General features: G+C 39.9%; 1 protein-coding gene across 1 annotated transcript; it reads left to right on the forward strand.

Moving 5' to 3' along the window:
• Positions 1-786: 786 nt before the first annotated feature.
• vax2 (ventral anterior homeobox 2) lies at positions 787-21,194 on the forward strand. Its single transcript, XM_010905579.3, has 3 exons — positions 787-1,825; positions 6,273-6,460; positions 20,192-21,194. Exons 1-3 carry the CDS (start codon positions 1,576-1,578, stop codon positions 20,681-20,683), a joined length of 930 nt encoding a protein of 309 aa, XP_010903881.1. The 5' UTR covers positions 787-1,575; the 3' UTR covers positions 20,684-21,194.
• The last annotated feature ends 2,141 nt before the right edge of the window (positions 21,195-23,335 follow it).

The raw sequence follows: 23,335 nt of genomic DNA on the forward strand, positions 1-23,335 counted from the left end.
CCATGCAGTAAGCCAAACTTCACCATTAAACATGGTTTCACTACAGCAGAGTTTCACTGACTGTTATAACAACATTAATTTGTAATTACAACACTGATTGATGGCATCACATAAGGCATCATGCGTTTTAGGGTGCCTTCTGTGCTATTCTGTGGAGCAGTTATTTTGAGTTCGAATTGCCGCAGCATTTGATTAAGCCTTATAACTGGAATGCAGAAAGTTCTATGCGCTGCTTTTATGCAGGCAGCTCATATGGATTTGGGATAATTGTTTTTTTTTACCAATCTGATTGTTAAAACACCAATTAGTTATAAGTGATCAGAATTGGTCTACGTGAGTCAACCTAGCCTAAACGTTCCCAAAATCTAAGCACCCTCTCTACAGTCTATCGGGATGCCCATACTTTTAGAAGGGAATTTCATATTTTTCCGCTCAAAATCATGGCAAAATATCGTGGTTTGCTGAGCTCATGCACTCGTCCAGGCTTCCAGTGTAGTTAAATGTCCAATTATATATATTTTAAATATATTCTCCTACAAGTTATTTAAATTCACCTACAATATAGTTCGGGATCAATGGAGTGTACACTGTCATTACTTTGTTGAAATTCTTCGGATGTTTTTGGCTGTCCAATACGTCTCAAGGATTGACCGGGATTGACTGATCTGAGTCTATTCACCAATCAAAGAGTAGCTTGAGCTAACCGGATATTACGTTGCAAGTGACAGACACTTAAAAGGGCACCCCACCACCACAATATTTTCTGTACGACTGTCATACGGTCAAGACAAAGCAATACAGCTGCCAAGGTAATTGAAACTATCATACATAACATAAACAGTGGCTCCAATCCATATTTGATCCGTTTGCCTCATCTTATGTAACCATTTCATAATTTTGAAAGCACCCTCCAGAACACAGATATTATTGCGCTCTTGATGAAGACCCCGTGCAGACCTCCAACAATCCAAAAACCGTGACAAGACGGTACCGGAATCAGCAGGTTAAACGTGGTTAAATCTGGCCTAGACATGGCTCTGGGGTGCGTGGTTGGAGGAGAAAAAGTTTTCTTTCTTGAAATGCAGAGGGAACTGACTGCTGTAAGCTAGCTTCAGTGACCGATAGATTACTGTTCTGCTAGTTACTTTCGTCTTCCTATGTTTTTATACGTGGGTGTAGCACCTCCCAGTTTCTTTGGTCATAGATCTTGTCACCCCTTGTAGGCTACACTTACTGTACGTACAACATGCTTCTGGGGTTTAGCGCGGTCCTATAGATGTGGAGGAACCCTATAGGCTTTTCCACAGGGCCCCCTTCTCACCTCTATTTACCACCACTATCTCATTCGGACCGCATGGTAGTGCTGAAACATGCCGAGACATTTGCAGGGAAGCTCGGTTCCATCGCAGGTCCGCATGGTCGGTTCGGGTTTGTAACTGGATCTGCTCTGGGGGCATGGTCTCCCCCACCACAGCTAAAGAGAACTATTGGAAAGGAGTAAAAAGTGCAAAGAGTACAAATAACCCAATAAGGAGGTGAACAATACAGGAGATCTACACACCGAGATTTGAATCAATGTTTGATCAAGCCACGAATATGGGCGATGGGATCGCGGAGAATCGCAACAACCACCACCGAGTATCCAACTCTCTTAGCGGTGACCGGATGGACAAATGCCATACCGAACTTGAGAGCAGGTCGCCGGTGCAGAGCACTACTGATACCCCGGGAACCTCGGCGTCTACTCCGACCTCCTCCAGTGAAGATGGACATGATAAACTTTTAGGAGTGGATCCAGACTACTGCCGGAGGATATTAGTTCGAGGTTTGTTAAGTTTTTTGTTATTTCGTTGTTGTTGCGAAAAACGAAAATCTAGGAGAATGAATATCAAAGAGAATGAAATTGTATAGGAAAGTTAAGAGCAAAAAATCAGGTGCCTGTAATTATTAAGATTACATTTACTTAATATTAGCGTGTTTTAAGGATGCATTCGCAGTTATTGCAATTATACAGTCTATTAACTTAGTTGTATCTGCTAAAAACTGGCTTTTGGAACTAAAACTATACTTCTACTACTACTACATACATTTTACACTTACAAATGAACAAATATGCAGTGAACTATTAAAGGCATAGATACGTTCATACATTTCTGTCATTATTTATGACATATATACGTCATATATAGCTATATTTTCATTTAATGGTATATTGTACCGATACATAACATATAGATGTCTAATAATGCACACATGTTTAATATACTAAGCAATTGAATATATATATAACAGTTTTGAAAACGCCTCCCGATATAAATTTGTAACAAGGTGTATATGGTAACAACATTTTATTGAAAATCATGCATATTAAGAAAATGTATTTTGTGTAATGATCACATTTAAATCCGCAGCAGTTGCTTTGTCATATAAGAGTCAACAAAGGATTCCGTCATTATTAACAAACCTTACTTAAAAAACACAAACCACGTCTTTATATATAAGTGTGTGTATGTGTGTGTTTATTTCTGGCCATATTGTTACTTTTGTTTTAATAAAAATAATCATATTGTTACTAAAATGAAATAATAGGCTACAAGTCGTCCACGCCCTCTTTGTTTAAAATAAAGGGAACCCCACCTTTCTTAGCCTATTCTAATGTTTACGTCCAGCTCTACTGGAGCTCTACTCATTTCATAATTATTTTAAGAATGAGAAAATAATGTATAGTTCTACAAGCTTATTTAAAAAGGCCTACAAGCTTATTTAAAGAAGTGTTGACTGTGAAAAAAATATAAACAATTATTTTCAATGTTCTAATATATTATTGTGCAAATAGTGCTGACTATGCATTAGTCAAATAACTGATATCGCCATAGTTTATTTGACAATGTCAAAATATCTTGGAATTGTATGAGGTCATGGTGGTAAATAGTTGTAGTTTGTTATGACTGGTCAACGTAGTTAGAAAGGTGAGATCTCCAGATCATGCTTAAAATAAACACACGGCCATCCCTCTTTGAAACAAATATTTTATTAAAAACTTAAAAGAAAATGTTCGTTTTTCATGGTACATTTCCATTTTGAACTTCAGTAATATATAATCCTATTTAAATCAAAAACACTATGTAAAACAAGCTTTACAAAGGTTTGTCAGAAATAATATAAATTCGCTAATAGGCTATTTTACTGGTAAGCTATGTGACTTTGATGTAGAATTCAATTAATTTAATGTTACCCAATGAATTACAGGTTTCCACTGCTGTTTAGCCAGGGCTCGGAACTTAGCCAATGCCCCCCCCCCCCCCCCATATGTAATTCTTTTTTTACAAAGAATTACATATATATTTGTATAGGGAGATCAATGACAGAATATGTAAATTATAAAACGTTTCTAAATGAATAGTAGATAGCTAATCATTTTATATTCATTCATTTTCTTACATTTTAATTTGTATAGACCTACGCATATTATTGTCGTAGTATTTTGATCATTCTTTTTTAAACTATCCATGCCCTATACCTGGTTTTCCAAGACCTGATATTTTGGTTAATAACAAAACTCTGAACCTACAGGAGCAAGATTAGGCTTCTAACAAAATACTGTTAAACAACCGACATGTGTTCACGTTTGATTTATAACAAATGTGTATGTTGAACTATCAGTCGAACATCGATAATCATACACAACAAATTATTGTTAAGTTATACTTCATTTGGTTTATTGCGTTGGCCCGGACCTTGAAGCGGTGCCGGAGGGGACAGAATGTGTACAGAAAGACTTGTAATTGTAGCAGCGAATGGCCTAGTCGGCTTACGGAACTTGATTTATTTGGTGAAGACCAGCTGAGAGGTTTTGGCAGAGATGCTCCGGACACCGAACTAAAGCCGCAATCCCCGGTGTCACTATTTGTTTTTAAAGCTGACGATTGAATGCACTGGATACCTCGTGAGAACCGTGGGTCAGCGAAAGGTCAGCCAGTCTATCCTACCCTAAACGTCTGAATGCGAGTGCATACCGTATTTAACGTTTGTGAATGAGTGGTTCTGGCTCAAAATAAATATTCATAAAATATTCACCATGTTGGAAGGAGTCTCTGTACATCTTGCTAACCCGAGGCTTGCATAGCCGAGGCAGGACAGCATAGATTTTCTAAATGCAGCCAACACCAATGGAGTCCCCGTGGTTTGTCCACCACGACATGAAATGTGCTAGTTACTGGATGGAGTCGAAGGTTCGATCGAGAAGCATAACAAGGAAATTAAAAATAGTAGGGTGGTTATGTATTAAATCATCAGCTGTCTATCACTAGACATTATGCTAAAGAATATAGGCCTATTTTTAGACAACGTTATACCACAGAAATTGAACCCGGACATTTTGTGGAAGGCATCAGGCTTAGATGTTTTTTTCCAGATTAATTCAGCACTTGTATGCATCTGTTATAGGCATAACGAGTGCTTGAAAAATACTTGAAATTCGTTCAAAAGGATTAAAAAAAATATGTGTGGGTTAGATTGGGGTAGGTTGAGACTTTTATATTTAGCATTATAATGTCAAAGGGAAGATGTAATATTATTTTAAACAAATACATCTTTGTTTCAGGATATTGTGTATCGGATAATAAGATTTCATCACATTTTTTTGAAAACAAAAGTTTTCAAAAAATTATCTTCAAACATTGCGCTCAGTTTACATAAACACAACCCCTTTATGCCCACAAAGCTACAAGAATGCACTTTCATGCCAGATTTAGGACCTTATATTGTTACTTATAAAAACTTCCTTCAGCTTTTTGAAATCTGATTTATCACTATACTTTGTTCCTTTCCAGACTTCATAAAGCAATTACCCAACATTTGATCACATTATTTATTTTGTGTATGTCTTTCTAGAAACTAACTCTATTGCTGAATTTACCACCACTGTCCTCTATCTCAAATGTTCAATCGTATTTAGATTTATTTTTTCATATGCGACAAATATTTCTGTTTACATGCGACAAATATTTCTGTTGACGGGTGTGTATGCATGTTTACGTATATTTGGTATATATATATTTATGTATATATATATTTATATTCACACGCACATATTATATATACATATATATATATATATATATATATATATATATATATATATATATATATATATATTATATATATATAGAAAATATATTTTGAATTCCACGCGCTTTGTCTATAAAGCACTTGCTGGACAATGAACATACACTGTTTTCATTTAATACATGTCCTTCTTTGTTAAACATTTACCATTTTTGTTGAGCAATTCATTGTTTTAAGAATATCCCCATGTCCACTAGGTAATATCCGAGGTATGGAAAGGAAAATATATATTGATGTATTGCCTTAATTGATACAATAATATTGATAGAAAGATATATTTATAACCTTAATGAGCGGTGCAGTACTTATTTGATTGTTGTGTGCACTAACGATGATCCTAGACATATTAGAAAACGCATTTTAGTTTAATCTTCATCAGCAAGAGAACTGTAATAAATGGTCAGTATGGTGGGTGTTGCTGGTGTCCTTTATCCTGCTAGCTTTAGTCCTGTTCAGTATTTGCTGTCTCATACGTATTGAAGACCAGATGTCATTGGTTTAGGACAGGTTGCATGTATTGGAGCATTGGGGCTTACATGCTTGAGACCATTGTATCTTCTTATGAGGTGACATTTGTTAAACAGATATTTCTCAGATTTTCTGAAATATATATATTTTTTGACTACTAACAACTTTAAACTTGTCAAGACAACGTGGCAATGCATTATACATGTATTCATTTATTTTGCGTTGGTTAACTGTTATCTGGCTCATAGCGAGATGTCTACGTTTGTGTTAAACCAAACATTGACTTGCTATATAGCAACATAGCATTCTCCAGGGAATATTTGAAACACGCCAAATTCAGAGGTTTAATTTAAATTGATCTCTGAGAGTGAGGCCATATTCTACAAACATGTAGCCTAGTCGTGCAGACAGTGACAATATTATTAATTTAAATCATATATATAAATTATGTATATATTATATGAAAAATAGTATAGGGAATACATTATTTTAATATGCTACCTAATACAGCGCATGTATGCATATGCCATAAAATAGGATATTTCCTAGTCTGTCCAAAGAAATCAAGTGAGTATGCTACTATACAACTGTAACGTTGCTTTAGCTTAGACTAATATTATTATTATTATTATTTAACTGTGGGGCATTTCACACTATGTCTGGCTTACCATCCATAGACGCTAAGGGAACTATCCGGGAGATCGTGTTGCCAAAGGGTCTGGACCTCGACAGGCCAAAACGCACGCGGACCTCATTCACTGCAGAGCAGCTCTATCGGCTTGAGCTGGAGTTCCAGCGCTGCCAGTATGTAGTCGGTCGCGAGCGCACTGAGCTGGCGAGGCAGCTGAACCTGTCCGAAACACAGGTAAGAAAGACTTCCTTTGACAAAGTACAAGAGATACGTAAGTAGATTGCTTGCCTATATCACATTGTCAATAAATTGTCGATATGGATGGATATATCACATTGTGCCAATAATATATATCCTAGACGTTATTTAGTTGCAATTATGTTGCTGATTGGCTGACAGACATGATAGCCTACAAAAGCCCGTATGTCACCCTTGTGACATGAAATACGTTTTACAGTTAAAACTGCATTTGTCAACGTTGTATAATACCAATAAGGCATGTCGGGGTTTGTGTAATATTGTCATTATTTCCCGGCTATGTTATATCCAAGCACTCCGGGTTGCGGAGGTTAGGTACAACACATCACCGAATGCCTGGAAACAGTATATAGTCATTAAATATTTACATATATTGTTTTATTTCCGTGAATAGTTCGTTTGGATTCAGTTTTGTTTTTTGCTTTATTTTTATTAAGGTAGGCTATCTTATTAGATTATATCATTTAGGCTGCAGTTGTAGAAGCTCCCATCTAGTTGAATTTGTTATACTTGGAGATGTGTCATCTGCAGGCATGACATTTCATCTAAGGCATAACAATTCCCGGAAACTCCAATAATCGTAATGTAGTGGCTGAATTCGTGGTTTCTATCCAATAATCCATATTCAAGTACTGGACGTCCCATCACCTGACGTCACCTGTGTGTAGACACACATCATAATCTCCGCTCTCAACTTTACAAGTGTTTGGGTATAATGTGGATATTGATAATACATGTATACCTATATGTATACAATGTTGAGTTTACAAAAAGACACCCCTGGTTTGTATGAAACAAACTTATTTTTCGGTAATAAGGTGTTGAGAGATAATACAGCTTTTGCTCACCACGAATAGCCTAAATAATGCATAAAGTCACAACCTGGTGAGAAGGAATAGAAAATGACAAGCAGGAAATGGCAACATAAGTAGCCTATGATTAAGAAACCCTACATGTTTCAGATGTTTACATGTTGAGTTTTCATTTCCGCATTAGTATTAGGCTAGACCTCATCCAGTGTGTAGCGTACATCCATTCTTGAAAACGAGGCAGTGACGGAGTTGATTAGCGTCAAATGGTTGGTGTGAATAAAATGTTAAATACGCTACAGGCCAGGCATATGGTCCAAAGGGCGGCGTCCAAGACGTTGTAGTAAATAGTTCAACTACACTTTTCTCCATTTATGACCATTGATCGGAGCTAAAATCAGACCCAGAATCACCTTTCTTCGCCAAGTAGCCTTTTAAACATGGGCCAGAAGCGCCGCGTAAAGCGACGAATTCACACATCATCCACAAATAGGCCTAAGCTTTAGCCACAGCACAGACCAATTATATCCTATAGAGGCTACCTATATAGCCTACAGTTAGACAGCTGATCAAATGTACAATTCTCTAGTGTATTGATACACCACTACCGATCAATGGCAGTGAGGGAGAGGAGCTGAAACAAAGAAAGCTAGCTAATTGTTTGGGGACGCAGACCACCGACACAGATCTGAATTCACAATACACTTCAAAATATTGTTTATTTTGAACCTAGCATGCAATGTTTTTCTGGGCAGCAGGCTACCTGTTGGTGGGAGGGGCCTTGTTCTAACCTTCTTAACGGGTAGAATATGTTTGGGTTATTGGCTAAATCCATTATTAATATCTGTAATATAAGTTAAAAACGGCTATTAAATACAATTTCCAGGATATTGATCGAATTACAGAATTTTATTGAAGATTATTCCATGATTTGTAACTTATCAGACAATAATTTTTTAATTGATCGGTTTTTATAATTTACACGATGTAGGCCTAACTGTCACAGTACAAAACTCGCATCGGACTTAGCAACGAAATATTTTTGAAAAAGAATATCTCCCATCCAAAAAATGGACTGTTGGCGATTAAAAACGTTGGATTCCTGTTTCAGTGACGTTTATGAAGATCATTCATGAAGTTTATCCAAAGCAGCAAATATACCTCATAGGTTTCACCCAAAAAAAGAGAAAACTTGACATAAAAAAAAACTTTACTACTGTAAAGTAGACATGTAAAACAACATACAATACAAAAAATAAACTTTGCATTTAACAATTTTCAGTGGTTGCCGTAGGCTACTATATGATTTTAAGGTACACGTAGATAAACCTGCATATCTGTTTTTTTAAAAGCATTCGCATTTCAGAAATGATTGCTTTTCAGTTGAGCGAGAGATCGCTGTTGTGAAATGTAGGAACCTGGTAATGCTAACGCTTTTATTAAAATGTATAGTAAATACAGTGACTAAATGCAACATTTTACTTTGAAGATCAGAAACCCGATGTAATTTGCATGTTCAGTTGATAAGAAGGGGGTGATAAGTGAGCTGCACATTAGGGGAAATATCATATCTGAGTTGCCTTTTTGAGACCTGACGCGTGTTAATCCATGATGCCCTATATCTGCTTCAAATATTTCCGGTCGAAGTCAAGTTCGTTACATTATTCAATATAGCTATATTTTTACAACATACTTGATTTTGTAGACTCTTTGCAGCCTCAAATGCTTTTTTGTAGATAATAAGGTTTACCTTTATGGTAACATGTCACTTAGTCATTACAACAAGTTCTCCCAAAGACTACAATGGAGTTGTAGTTGAATATAATGTTTATATGAAATTATACTTCACTTCTCTACTTTCGACAAAAAACAGATCATATGAAGTAGATTTTTTAATTAAGCAAATGCTTTTTACATAATTATTTCGTTAAAACAGCATAATATCCTAATTAAATCGAATCAATGGAATTCTCTCATTGACCATATATTATCGCTACCAGCTTCCAATAAGTAGCCCATAGCATATTGCCTACAAGCTGGGATAATTTACACAAACATATTTAAGTGGTGTAACATGAAGTTCAACTTAGACAGTGATAGACTACATTTTGTGAATCGGCACGAATCAAATAGGGGAACTTATGCAAAAACATTGTGGCTAATTAAACCAAGACAACATTATTTTGCCTATAGACTACGTTTAATAAGTAAAAGTCAGATATCAATGGGAGACAACGTAGTCAACGAACGCATTGCCTAACTTTGTATTGCTCATAAAATGTGATCAGTCAGTAAAAGTTTTTTGCCTATTGTTCAGAAGTTCGATAAGCCAAGCGCTAGTGTTAGTGAATATGAAATTCCATTCAATACACAGTGGAAATACACACACACACACACACACACACACACACACACACACACACACACACATATATATATGTATATAACACTTGTTTTAGACAACATATCAGGGACCATATAATGTAGCGCACGTATTTTGTGGTTTGTTGGCGTGATACTGATAGTCCGAACAAGGAACGGCTAATGCTACTGTTATCACAGTGTAAACCAGAGTTTTAAAATCCCTCCTGTAAAACAACTTATTGTTTTAGGTTTTCGGTAACCTCAATAAAACACAGTTGGTTTCCAGACCAGTTGTGCGGAAAAGCTTTGCAAGCAAACTATTTGCGATAAGGTGAATAAGCTATACATTAAAAACCTTCCTTAATCAGGAAACCCTTGGCCTGTCCCCAGACCCCAGCAGGTGGCCCCCGTTCCCACGTAACGCGGACGGAAGCCATGCACCCTTGACATGCTATGGAGGTTTTCTTGGGACTGTGAATAAAGTTTAAAAGTAATTGATGTACTCAAAATGTATCTAAAACGTTATTCAATCCGATGTATATCAATCTTACACTGTGTGTCAATCAACCGTGTAAGCTACATTTAAATCTTGCTTAAAACACACAATGGTCTAAGAATGTGCCAGAATTAGTAATAAAGGGATCATACTCCATAGGTCTCTGGTTTAAAAACAAAGTAGACTCTATTTTCTTGGGGGATAATATGCCATTTCAGAGACATACCAGATAGTGTCTAATAATGGCCTTGAACACTGTGAAATGTTAACACCTTCCATTCTGGTATCTTTTTATTTGAACATGGCTGTAGATAAGATACATTTCACAATGTGTAGATTCAAGATAATGTATAGTGGATGCCCAGCAAAGCAAAGTCCTTAGCTTGATTACCAAACTTTTATTTATTGAGTTGATGACCTAGACGTAAACAAACATTTTTTATAAATTACTTGAACTCTCATTCACTTATCTTTTTAATCTTGTCTAAATATCTTCAAGGCATTCACCTGTCACCTCACAGGCTCTCAACAATATGGACATAAAGGTTCTGAGTCTATGTGATTTCTATGTTACTTTGACGAGACTTACATTCATATTTAAAAACGGTTTGGATTTCAGCCAATGGCAGTCTATGCCTATAGCAGCCCAGGACTTTGTCTGTCAACCCAATCCCCAGCCCACCTGGACCTACCCACAATGATGTGGGGTCATTACCAGAGAGGTCAACCTCACCTCACTTATTTCACTTACACATTGTATTGAATCACTCAATAGTTGTGTGAAGCCCATCCATGGGAAAGCCATGGTGCTAATGTTGGAAGGGGCTGCTTAAAACTGCTTTAATCCTGGGCTGGGACAAATGTTAGAGGGCTAAATGACAAAACTAACACAACCACATAACGTTCTGTGGATATTTGGTGGAAAAAATAACTGGCTGTGTCTATTAGCTGTGAACTAATGTTTGGATATCTTTGGATCTTTCAAAGTGGCATGTACAATTAATTGGGCTGATGTTTTACAAATTTGTGACTGAAGTGAAGTTCAGTAAGTACTAAGTGTTATTTGCTTGTTTTGTGTGAGCCTGCGTGTTTGAACATAATGTGGCACACAGGTTTGCAATGCCTGTATCCAACCTCCAACCATGTATTCTGTAGAACTGCACTAATGAATACTGTACAGATAAATTCTGTGTAATGAAATGCTTCTATGCTTTGCGGACCAAAGGCAGTGAGTCGAAAGACTGAGATAGTAGATCTGACCCTAGTCTTTCTCAAAGCCTGTGAGCAGGGAAGACCAAGGATGCTTTAAAAGATGCCTAACACTGTTTCTTTCTGAACATTAGCTTATCAGAATCCTATACACACATCCCTATTAACACCTAATTTACTTACTTCTGTTTGTCTGTGTGTGTGAGTGAATCCTGCTTTCCTCCTCTGTGTGTGTGTGAGTGATCCTGCTTTCCTCCTCTGTGTGTGTGTGAGTGATCCTGCTTTCCTCCTCTGTGTGTGTGTGAGTGATCCTGCTTTCCTCCTCTGTGTGTGTGTGAGTGATCCTGCTTTCCTCCTCTGTGTGTGTGTGAGTGATCCTGCTTTCCTCCTCTGTGTGTGTGTGAGTGATCCTGCTTTCCTCCTCTGTGTGTGGGACATCCTTTATCGTTCCCTTTTTTTGAGCGTGAGAAAGACATCTTCTATTCTTCTTCTTCCTCGGAGGAGGAGTTCAGCTCTCCAGAACCACAGTACCCATCGTACTGTACTGGTCTGTGGGCTGGCCAGAAGATTTACTGAAACATTTCATTACCACAATATCTCCAGATGCTAAATAAAGTTAGCATATTTAATGTATCGTGTATTATTTACCACCAGCAATTGGTCTGTTATAACAGGGTTGTGGTCAATTCCAAATGAAGGCTGCCAAATCACTTACTGTGTATGTATACAGTGTTATCTCAACATAGTTCATTTTAATATACTACAGTTCAACTATTGCTTAAGCAATCTATGAATTTAGTATGAATACAACTCTATAAATAAGCATGTAATTTGAAATAAGGTGATATTTTATTTAGTCATGAAATAAAATGTCTCTACCTTTTTTTAAATGTAAATAATTTTAACAAACAGAACCTTATTGTGCAACCCTAACTGACATATCAGAACTCATGACAGAGTACAGAGTACTGTTTCCCTGTCCGAAGATTCCATTTTGTGGTTTAATTGTACCATAGATAATGTATTAGCTGGATACATTACCCTGAGCATGTGGCAAAATGTAATCACATTGAGTGAGACGGATCAACAGATGTGTCCAAACTGAATTTACTCACTTATGTTACATTGAAATACTGTTTATACTATTAATATTATAATATGATTACTTATGTCTGATTTATTTAAAACATCTTAAAATCTAAAGGTAGATACAGTGGGGAGAACAAGTATTTGATACACTGCCGATTTTGCTGGTTTTCCCACTTACAAAGCATGTAGAAGTCTGTAATTTTTATCATAGGAATATAAAACAAAAATCCAGAAAATCACATTGTATAAAATTTTTGCATACAGACCTTCTCCAGATCCTTCAGGTTTCGGGGCTGTCGCTGGGCAATAAGGACTTTCAGCTCCCTCCAAAGATTTTCTATTGGGTTCAGGTCTGGGGACTGGCTAGGCCACTCCAGGACCTTGAGATGCTTCTTATGGAGCCACTCCTTAGTTGCCCTGCCTGTGTGTTTCGGGTCATTGTCATGCTGGAAGACCCAGCCACGACCCATCTTCAATGCTCTTACTGAGGGAAGGAGGTTGTTGGCCAAGATCTTGCGATACATGGCCCCATCCATCCTCCCCTCAATACGGTGCAGTCGTCCTGTCCCCATTGCTGGAAAGCAACCCCAAAGAATTATGTTTCCACCTCCATGCTTCACGGTTGGGATGGTGTTCTTGGGGTTGAACTCATCCTTCTTCTTCCTCCAAACACGGCGAGTGGAGTTTAGACCAAATAGCTCTATTTTTGTCTCATCAGACCACATGACCTTCTCCCATTCCTCCTCTGGATCATCCAGATGGTCATTGGCAAACTTCAGACGGGCCTGGACAAGCGCTGACTTGAGCAGGGGGACCTTGCTGCAGGATTTCTTAAATTTTCTAATAATTGCGCCAACAGTTGTTGCCTTCTCGCCAAGCTGCTTGCCTATTGTCCTGTAGCCCATCCCAGCCTTGTGCAGATCTACAATTTTATCGCTGATGTCCTTACACAGCTCTCTGGTCTTGGCCATTGTGGAGAGGTTGGAGTCTGTGTGATTGAGTGTGTGGACAGGTGTCCTTTATCAAATACTTATGTCATGCAATAAAATGCAAATTAATTATAAGAAAATCAAACAATGTGATTTTCTGGATTTCTGTTTTAGATTCTATCTCTCACAGTTGAAGTGTACCTATGATAAATTACAGACCTCTACATGCTTTGTAAGTAGGAAAACCCGCAAAATCGCCAGTGTATCAAATACTTGTTCTCCCCAATGTAGGTCAGTGTCCCCACAAGAAACATTTGCCATTTGGACCCATTAATTTTGCCATTATGGATTTTCAGTATTTCAATGTAACATAAGTGAGTAAATTCAGTTTGGACACACCTGGGCGCCACAACGGCCACAAGATGATATCTGTTGATCAAGGCTCTAATGAGGTGAGCAATGTGAGCTTGCAAAGTTGGTTGGTTCAATAGTGCCCCCAAGTAGTCGATCTGAAAATGCTTGTACGTAGTAAGTCCTGGCATGATTGTGAACAAGTTATTTTTTAATACAATTAACAGCATCAGATTTACATGCATATATGTGCAAAAAATCCCACCCCCTTGAATGTTTATTAGTCAGTAGTTGTCATGTTTTTAGACATATAGTAGCTTTTAAAGCACTTTTCACAAAATCTTGAATCAACATGTTATTTATTTTCTGAAGCTACACTGTCTTTTGTTTATTCTGAGAATTCCTCAGTGACATAAGACATAACTGTCCGACTCATCCAATTTGTTTTTGTTTTTTTGGTAAAGAAACCCATTGTGCTGTGTCTGAGGGTGAGCCTGTTTAAACTGTATATAAACAAACATACAGGTGGTTAGGAATTTTCCAAAACCGAAACTGTCAATCTCTCTCAGCCATTCACCATGAAAGACAGTCATGCATGGTGTTGACAGCCACAAGATCTCCTTTATTAAGTTTGGGACATATACTGTACGTGTGTTCAAATGTTGTTCTTTTTTGTTCCTCTTGTGCAATTTAATTTGGATCGATCTGAACATATTCAAGTCTTTTCTGTTGTCACTCAGTAATTGCTTTGCAGTGGAGACTTCCCCTGACTACAACCAACCAATTAATTGGTTGCATTTGTTATCATGCTATCACTAAGGCTGCATAAAGCACTAGTCTGTGTGTGTGAGAGTGTGTATATATTTGTCTTTTTGTCTTTTTCTTTGTGTGTGTGTGTGTGTGTGTGTGTGTGAAAATGTCCTTTGCTGTGCATTGTTTTGTAGTTACTACCAGACAGACATTGTCTGGCTAGTTGTCTGGAGCATGGAAGCCCCAGGACATTACGTAGTACTACAGATGTGGGATAGAGAGAGGGGGAAAGATAGAGAGATGGGAAAAGACAGTTGAGGGGATTGAAAGAGTAGGAAGAAATGGTAGGACAGACAGACATGGACATGAACTGGTTTCATATTTTGTTACCTTGTCTATTCATTTAAGGGCCTTTGGTGGTGTATTTGGAATCCACTGTAGGGTGGTGGATGAGTTTCAGGCTGTCCTCTAGACTCATATAGTCATGCACCAGGTGTCCAACAGCCATACAACGCATTTAACTCAACAGTATCTTCTGTGATACGTTGACACAACCCTTCAGAGTCTCCAGAACGTTATTATCTTTGGTCTGCAAGTGCCTTCTGTTTGACATCCGTTGTGCCAAATGCATTTCATTTAACTTGTATTTAACCAGAAAAGGCTCATTGAGATTATAAATATATGTTCCCGGAGCATCCTGGCCAAGAAAAGCTGTAGCACATGTTTATTTTCAAAATTACTGGCAATTAACAGAGAACATAAAAATAAATATAAGTACTCTACAGTGTATATGGATCTGTTATTTTAGAGTGACTACAATGCTGCAGTCTATAGATGCTAAATCAGGAGGATGCCTATTAGCTTCCCATATCTTTGACAATGAGTTATAACATCTAAATAATCATATTTATTTAATAGGGTCGAGGATGGGAATTTATAAGGAAGTTAAATAAATTGAGACAGTAGTGAGGTAGCAACTCGTGCATCCTTGCCAAGAAAAACAGCAGGACATGTTTATTTCAATTAACAGACAAGATAAAAACAAATACTCTACGGTGCCAAACCACGGGTATCGGTAAGTCCTGAGAACAGTGACCTATTGGACCCAGCCATGACATGTTGTTGGACATGCGCAAGCGTGAGTTCAAGGCCTTCGTTGTCATTGGCCGGGGCAATGCTGTAATGCCATTATCTCATTGGATTAGCAAGAACAGAAACCTGCAACATTCGAATGGATAGAGTACTCCTTACAACACTACCGCGAAATCCCTGCCTTTGTGTGTCCAAACAACCTCCCACAGCCCGCACGCAGACACCGCCCTTATTAGACAACACACGCAGATGGGTGGCCACAATGTTAAGTCCCGCTCGTAAGTACGTGTTATTGAGTCTGCCGTCCATTGAGATGTGTTTTAAGGGAGCCCGCTCCGCCGTTGCTGTAGGAGAGCTGTGGATGAACGTTACAGAATGTGTGTGTGGGCGTTGCCTGACAGACTGCATCGCCGTGGCTTCACCGCCTGGAGTCCTGACGCACAGTAGGGAGAAGGGAAGGAGCCAGCATGGGAGCTAGCAAGCATCCTCTAATTCTGCAGTCTCTGCACCCTCACACACACGCAAGCACGAACGCACGCCCCCCCCGTGCAATTCACACACACAGACACATGACGCACATAATGCACACACACACAGACGTTACTAAAATGTCAACGTCATAAAACTATAGGACAACCATGGGAGGGGCGGAGGGCTGGGCGAAGGGTGGGGCGTGGGGGCGGGGGCGTGGCGTTGGTTGGGGACAGGAAGGGGTGTAGAGCGTGGAGCAGGGCCTAATAATAGGCCCGTGCTTTGGCAGTAAGGAGGATTACAGAGCCACATCTACCGGTGAATGGCTAAGACCGGGTCGACCCTTGGCTGAACTATCTCGGACATGTGTTCCAGGAACGGAAGGGAGGGCGGGTGAGGAGCACTGTAGGAGGGGGAGAGAGTGAGCAGGTAAAACTGATAGGAGAAAGAGGTGTGCCAGGATCAAGATGTAGGTGCCAGGATAGACCAGGTAATTGAAATAGAGCGAGGTAGGACATAGGAAGTAGACATTAGAACTGGGGCCAAGTTTCGATGAAGACAGTTGGAGGACCCTGGTGTCACAGTGTGGTATTTGGAGGGTGAAGAGCTATGAAGGCAAAGTACAGAGTGCTCTCCATATAGCGCTTTCTAAAAAGCATTCATCCGTCTTTATGAATAACACACGATTTCCCTATTGAAAAGGCCCGTAGAGTCAGGAAGTCATTTCAAGCGAGTCATTGTACACCTAGGCCATGCAGTCTGATGTTTATCACATGGTTAAGATCCGCGGGGTCGGGGCAGGGTCGCAGGGGGACTATTGAGCCTCTCTCAGGGTCACGGAGAGTGTCAGCAGGTGTCCGTTTTGCTTAATGAAGCCAGGCGATCCTCCCGTACAGCTTCTCTTTGAGAGATTAATTAGCTTCTCACTAGTACCCTCCATTCAGCCACTACGACAACTTATAAAGGCTTTATAGCAGGCATTCATAAAACAGTCATAAGCACCATGTGGAGGTTTGCTGACATATAACTAACAAACAAAGTTGTCCTTCATAAAGGGTGATACAAATGTTGTATTTCTTTTTTCGACACATTCTCCTTCAAAACATTCTGATGTGTAGGTCTTTTGTCATCATTAGACATAATCTATAATGACACAGAGGTACTCATGACAACAGTTATCTGTCCGGATGCATTGCTGGTGTTGAGGTGCTGATGTAACAGGGACATGGTGAGACATCTATCCCCTGAGACGCTTCACTTCACCCCACACACATGTACTCCCAGTTGACCTTTGCCCTGGGTTAACCTAAGCAGGCGGCTCCACCTAACACCACTCTATCCTTGCTTGTTTTTCTGTTTGCGTTGTTGTGTTTGGGGTGTTTAGTGGGCTCAGGACTATCTCGCTCTGTCCCACACTGTCTTTGCCCACACTATCTCTAACCCTGATTTTAACTCTGCACAACCCATACCTGTCAGGTTTTCTGGTTGTTAATTGGGGTGTATAGTGGAAACTAGCCACGGTCCATTGACTCTGACCAAGTCAGCTTTCACTGCGTGTGGATTTAGATGCAAGGCCTGAAGGTGCTATAGTGGTCAAATAGAATCAAACTGTTTTCAGTGTGCACAAAGAAAACACAACAACCCTTTGCATCTGTTTGTCCCAGGTAAATTCTAACCATTCCTTTTTTACTTAAACCTATACTTTTATCAATACAGTTTTGTCGAATTACAACTGCATCATTTCCCTATTACTCTGTCACTTGAAGACTCAATTTCCTACTCTTCAATTGCTCTCTCTTCGTCAACCTCTCAAAGCCCATCGGAGGAGGAAGCCCAAAGGGAGGAGAGGGAACATCACGCAAGGAGCATGGCATCTAAAGGTCTTCAGAAAACGGCCACAAGGAATTGATTGTGATTGTATTTTACAAGAGTGTATTCATCAAAAAATTGTGCTGCTTCACACTGGACGAATGTCGGTAACAAAGGTAGACGGTTACGTTTTCTTTTTTTTGTTTACAGACAGAAAACATTTTTTTATTCTAGTCAGACCTCAAAAGCGCACACAATAACTGCCTTTTGACTCGAATGCAGTAAGTTAACTTCAGAGGTGAGGTTCTGGTGGCTGCTATAAATGGCAACTAACAACACAAATTGAAAACAGGACAGATTCAGCAATCCTACGTGTTGTGCCCAACCCAACCCTGGACTCCAAACTCACCCTAAACCCTACTCCCTCATCCCCTGGATGACGTTTACATTGTCACATCCTTCACGTCCTGACGAGGAGTCTGACCAGTGAGGTTCCAGGCTGGCTGAACACGTGGTCGTGCTGATTCCATTTGACATGTGACTACAGGTTGCGTTGAACTGTGAGTATCAACTCTGCAAAGTTGTTCACTCATCTCCCAAAGCTAAATCAATGGCGGATGGGTCGGTGTCCGTTAATAGGACTGGCACTTCAAAACTGCATCCACTTTTGATGGGGGTTCCCCAGAGGGAAAGTGGTTAGGGCAAGTGCTTAGGGGCTGTCTAGATTGTGAATGGAGCCCAGCCCACCCGTTCCCTATTCTACCCAGTCCTGCCATGTTCGACACAGTTCGGTCCAGTTCTACCCAGCCCTGCTCTGCTCTGCCCCGGCCGTGCCCTATTGAAGCAAACTGTGTTGGGGAGGACGAGGGCAAACGCAGGTCACGCCAGCCAAGCTCTTCCCCTTTTGTAATCTCTGCCCCAGCGCTGAACCCTGGATCCCATTAGGACGGATTTATTTCCAATAGTGTAGATGTACTAGAATGGAGAGATTTGCTTTAGTTCTCTTTCCGTCGTTTCCCTCGTAGTAACGTCCCGTTAACCTCAACAAAGAGGCGGATGAAGATGATCCGTTGTGGGTTTTTCACCCAATCGGGATGCATGGTTGACCTCAGTGTGGGATTTGTGATGTTTCTCTATAGGCAGTCATACTGTATTTCATAGAGGGTTAGGACAATACAGAGACTGTGAACGGGGTCTTTTCTCTGAGACGTGTGGCGTCAGCGCGGGAGGATCCCTCCCCAATCTCATTATACTCACACTAATCGAGCTGCTGAGACGATGGTGACCTAAAAGGTCATATGGACTCGGCTAAATGCCAGACTGGCAGGCGTAAACACTTTTTTTTTCATCCAGGGTTAGGGTCGGTTTAATTTCCAGTCCATTAGAAATGAAAACTAATTCCAATTCCAAATGTTTCACATTGAAAAGCGTTGTTAGTGTACTTCCTAAGTGGACTGGATTGGAAATGGAACTAACCCCAACACCATAAAAAACGTTCATCACATAGCTTTTATTCGACCTGTCTGGACATTCCCGGCTCCCTCTGTGTATACTGTTCTGGAGTCTAAATCCATTGTCCCCCTCTGAGCCTCTGAATCTGGTCCCGCTCTGCTTAGCTAGTAGAATGTGGTTCTAGCAACCCTAATGTTCTGGGTTTGATTCCCATTGGAGTCGGTTTGAAAATGTACGAACTGACTACTGTAAGTCCCTATTGCGTCTGAATTAAATGTACATTCATGTAGTTTTGTACTGGATGTCTCTGTATATAGTCTCTTCTTGGCTTTGGATAGAACATAATGACCACTAGGTTATACTGCCGTACTAGCAACTTGTGCTCTGGACATGTGTGGCGATTGTCTTGCCACGGCGGAAAGACGTGAAACACCCAAAAAAACACACGCAAACACACACACACACACAGGGATGCAAACAAAGCCCCAAAGGGATGAGGAGAAGTGCAGAATGTCGGTCAGTGTGCAGTTTTCATGTGCATGATTTCTCTGTACAGGTTTGGGCATGGGTGGGTTTGTCCATGTACGATGTCTGAACTGCCTTTAGAGTGACGCCCCTCCACATGTGATACGTTAAAGCATCGGCGCATTCAAAACTCCTGCTACACCAAGGATGTCCAGACGTCACTTTACAGGCTGCGGCCCTAACAGCCGGCGAGCTGTGTGGAGATATTCATCGAGAAACAATCAGTTTGTGGTTTAATGTTGACGTAAGCCGGAGTTACAGTGTCTCCAAATGTCAGCCCTGCTGGTGAACTTAACAATGACATGGTTGAAATCATGTTTTCAGCGTTTACATTTTGTTCTCTTTTATTTTCTTACTCCAGGTTAAAGTGTGGTTTCAAAACCGCCGCACCAAGCAGAAGAAAGACACGACCAAGGATTCTGACAAGCGCTCCTCCTCCACATCCGAGTCGCTGGCCACCTGCAACATCCTGCGCCTCCTCGAGCAGGGGCGACTCCTCTCTGCACCGCCCCTCAACCCCCTGATGGGCTCCCAGCACCAAGGAAACGGCTCTCTAATGGCCAGTCCTGGAGGCTCCTCCTCCTCACCAGGGGTGAATAGCAGCACGCCGCCCGGGAATGGCACACATGGCGTAGGTGGAACCTTTGGGCTGTCGCTGGGTGGGACCACACCGTCAACCCGTCTGGGTGTTCCCCCACCACACTCACTGTGCTTCTCCATGCCGCTGCTCGGGGGCGCTCATCATGAACTGCCGACCGGTTACGGGTGCGGGTCGTCGGCATTCGAGCCCTACATGCGACTTGACCGGATCTCCAAGGATGGAGATCTGAACGGAAAGAAGACAGTTTCCTAAGGGCCCTTTTGGTTATGGGTTTGCTCCCCCCTTCCCTTCCCTCTGTTCTGCTTCCGCCTCTCCACCAACCAAGGTCATTGGCTCTCATTGGTTGGATGGCCAACAGCACTGTCCACCATTGGCTGACAAGGATGTCCATACTGACTACAGCAGGTTTCTCTATGCGTCGCCACTTTGTGTCGTAGGTTGGACCCCGTTCCCATGTGTTCTTGAGCTACTGTCTGCCACAGACAAGGGGGAGGATGACGACTGTCCCACACAAAAACTTTGCTTCAGAATATTTTGAGCGATAGTGTGTGTGTGTGTGTGTGTGTGTGTGTGCGTGCATGTGTATATATGTATGTGTGTATGATCAATGGAGAACCTGTATTTTTTCCTAATACTTCTCCATCGACCTTACTGGGGTTTGGGTTGATTACCCTTTACTTCATCCAGTCAGTGCATTTGTGTGATATTCTATTCTTTCTTTAGGCTTTCGTTTTTTACTGTTAAATAATGTATTTTTTAAAAGACCCTGACTATGTAAATGTAATACTAAGTTAATGTGAGTGACTACAAATAATCGCCTAAAGAATTACAAGTAGTGCAACCAGTTACTCCTTCAACACCAGACAAATTTCATATTACCAGGTTTTTTCATCGTGTGGCAGCTTTCTGCCAGAATGTTCCACGTTAAATAATCATACACTTTAGCAGTTTCTAATGTTAGTTTGTACTGTATTGTGTCCAACTCTTGTTTGGTTGTGTATGTGTTTTAAAATGTGGACAAATTGTGTGTAAACTAAAGATAGTCCTAGGTCAAATCCATGCTTGAAAAAGAAAAAAAAAGCAGTTGAAAAAAGCAGTGGAGATGCTACTTGGGTAAATGTCCTTGCCAAAGTAATGGGGTAGCATTAGCCTCATTAGCTCTGCCTCAACTACACCCTGATGTCACTGTCATAAAATCAACTGGAGTAAATTGAGGAAAACCTGAAGAGCTTGTCCTCTGACCTCTAACTCCCTGACCTTTAATACACTCCTGTGAGATTAACTCTTGTTTGTTATTTGCCAGTGACACAGTATCACTCTGCCCACTGTATGCGTTACCACTGGTTACAGAAACTAATGTTTAAAGCCACTCACCCACAGATTACCATGACAACCCCCAGTCCAGACAATCTGGGACTGTTCTGAAACCCAAAGGGCTTATCATGGTTGGATGTTGTAGGGTTGCACCTGTTTTAGTGTATATAAAATGCTACCCATCTGTGCCGTGCATTTACTACCACTGCACCTGATATTCATGTGAGGGGTCTTGCCTTAGGCCTTTTATTGTGTTTGAATGTTTATCACGTAGGTTTGGCACATATGCACACAATTTCTAATCAGTTAGTCTCAATACTTCTTATCTCATGGATCCTACAAAAAAATGAGCACTGATCATCTCTTAATTGTTTTCCTCTTCTCTGTAGACATAGTAAGCTTTTATTTTTACAGTTTTTCTCAACTGCGTACATTTTCCTTCGAACAGTCTTGTCCTTTTAAAAATATAGTTCTCAAGACACAGAACTGTGTTCTTTTTCAAAACAGTAAATACATGTTCAAAATGTAGATGCCTTCTTAAAACATACACACATTCACCAAAGCAATATGATTGCATCACATCTACAAAAACATTTCGTAAAGGAAATAGACTGCATGAAATTAGAAAAATTTACATTTTGCAGGCAAACGTTAGTCTTTAAAACAAATCCCTGCAGGTCGACTGATTTCCTTTCCACTCAACAAATCAAGGGCATTGAACCTTTTTGAATCCAAAAGCTACTTTAAATGAAAATTAGGATTAACATCTCTTAACAACAAGTTTTAACAAGGGTGCATAATGTCATTAAAATCTATAACAATAAATTAAATACAAACATTTTTCTGGACGTAGGTTTATAGACTTCACATGAACAGGCAGAAATACATTCCAAATATAAATAAGGAAAGATGACACAATAATATAGTATATGAATGTATAGGCCTCAACACATACCAAAGCAAATTTCTGTGATTTTGAAAGACGTTTGTTATTTTCATAAAAGGTTAACAGTTGCCTAGATCTTTCCTTAGGTTTCATCTGACTGACTACTGGTGAAGCCTGTAACAATTCCGTGCAGGACTAATGATTGATTACCGGATTAGAAACACATTTGCAACTCTCTTCTGATGAAACCCATGTTCTGCAAGCAACACAGTTTGCATTACATTCTGAATTAATTGGTAGTCAGAAAAACAAGAAAATAAAACACTTGTAGGTGACTGAGGAAAACTGTAAAGTACTGCATATTTCTTTCTGAGATTGGCACTTTCCATTCCATTTGCATCTTTTGTCCCTTATTTAACATTGATATTTGGCTAATCCTTCCCAGACACTCTCCAGTGCACAAGACCCATCAACAGTTGATTTTTATTTATAAAGCACTTTATGTTCCTAAAGTTTTTTCCCCTTTTTTGGGGCAATCTAGAGCTATCAGATATTCATAGGTTGGATCACAAACCAACCTTTTTCCTTTATAACAGGGTCTGGCCATAATTTTTTCTCAAGGGAAACATCAGGTTTTCAAAATTCATTGAAGAGCTGCACAGATTTCTTTCCAGACGGGTTTCTTAATAAAATGAGAGTTGTGG

The sequence above is a fragment of the Esox lucius genome, chromosome 24, assembly GCF_011004845.1.
Source record: "Esox lucius isolate fEsoLuc1 chromosome 24, fEsoLuc1.pri, whole genome shotgun sequence".
Lineage (NCBI taxonomy): Eukaryota > Metazoa > Chordata > Actinopteri > Esociformes > Esocidae > Esox > Esox lucius.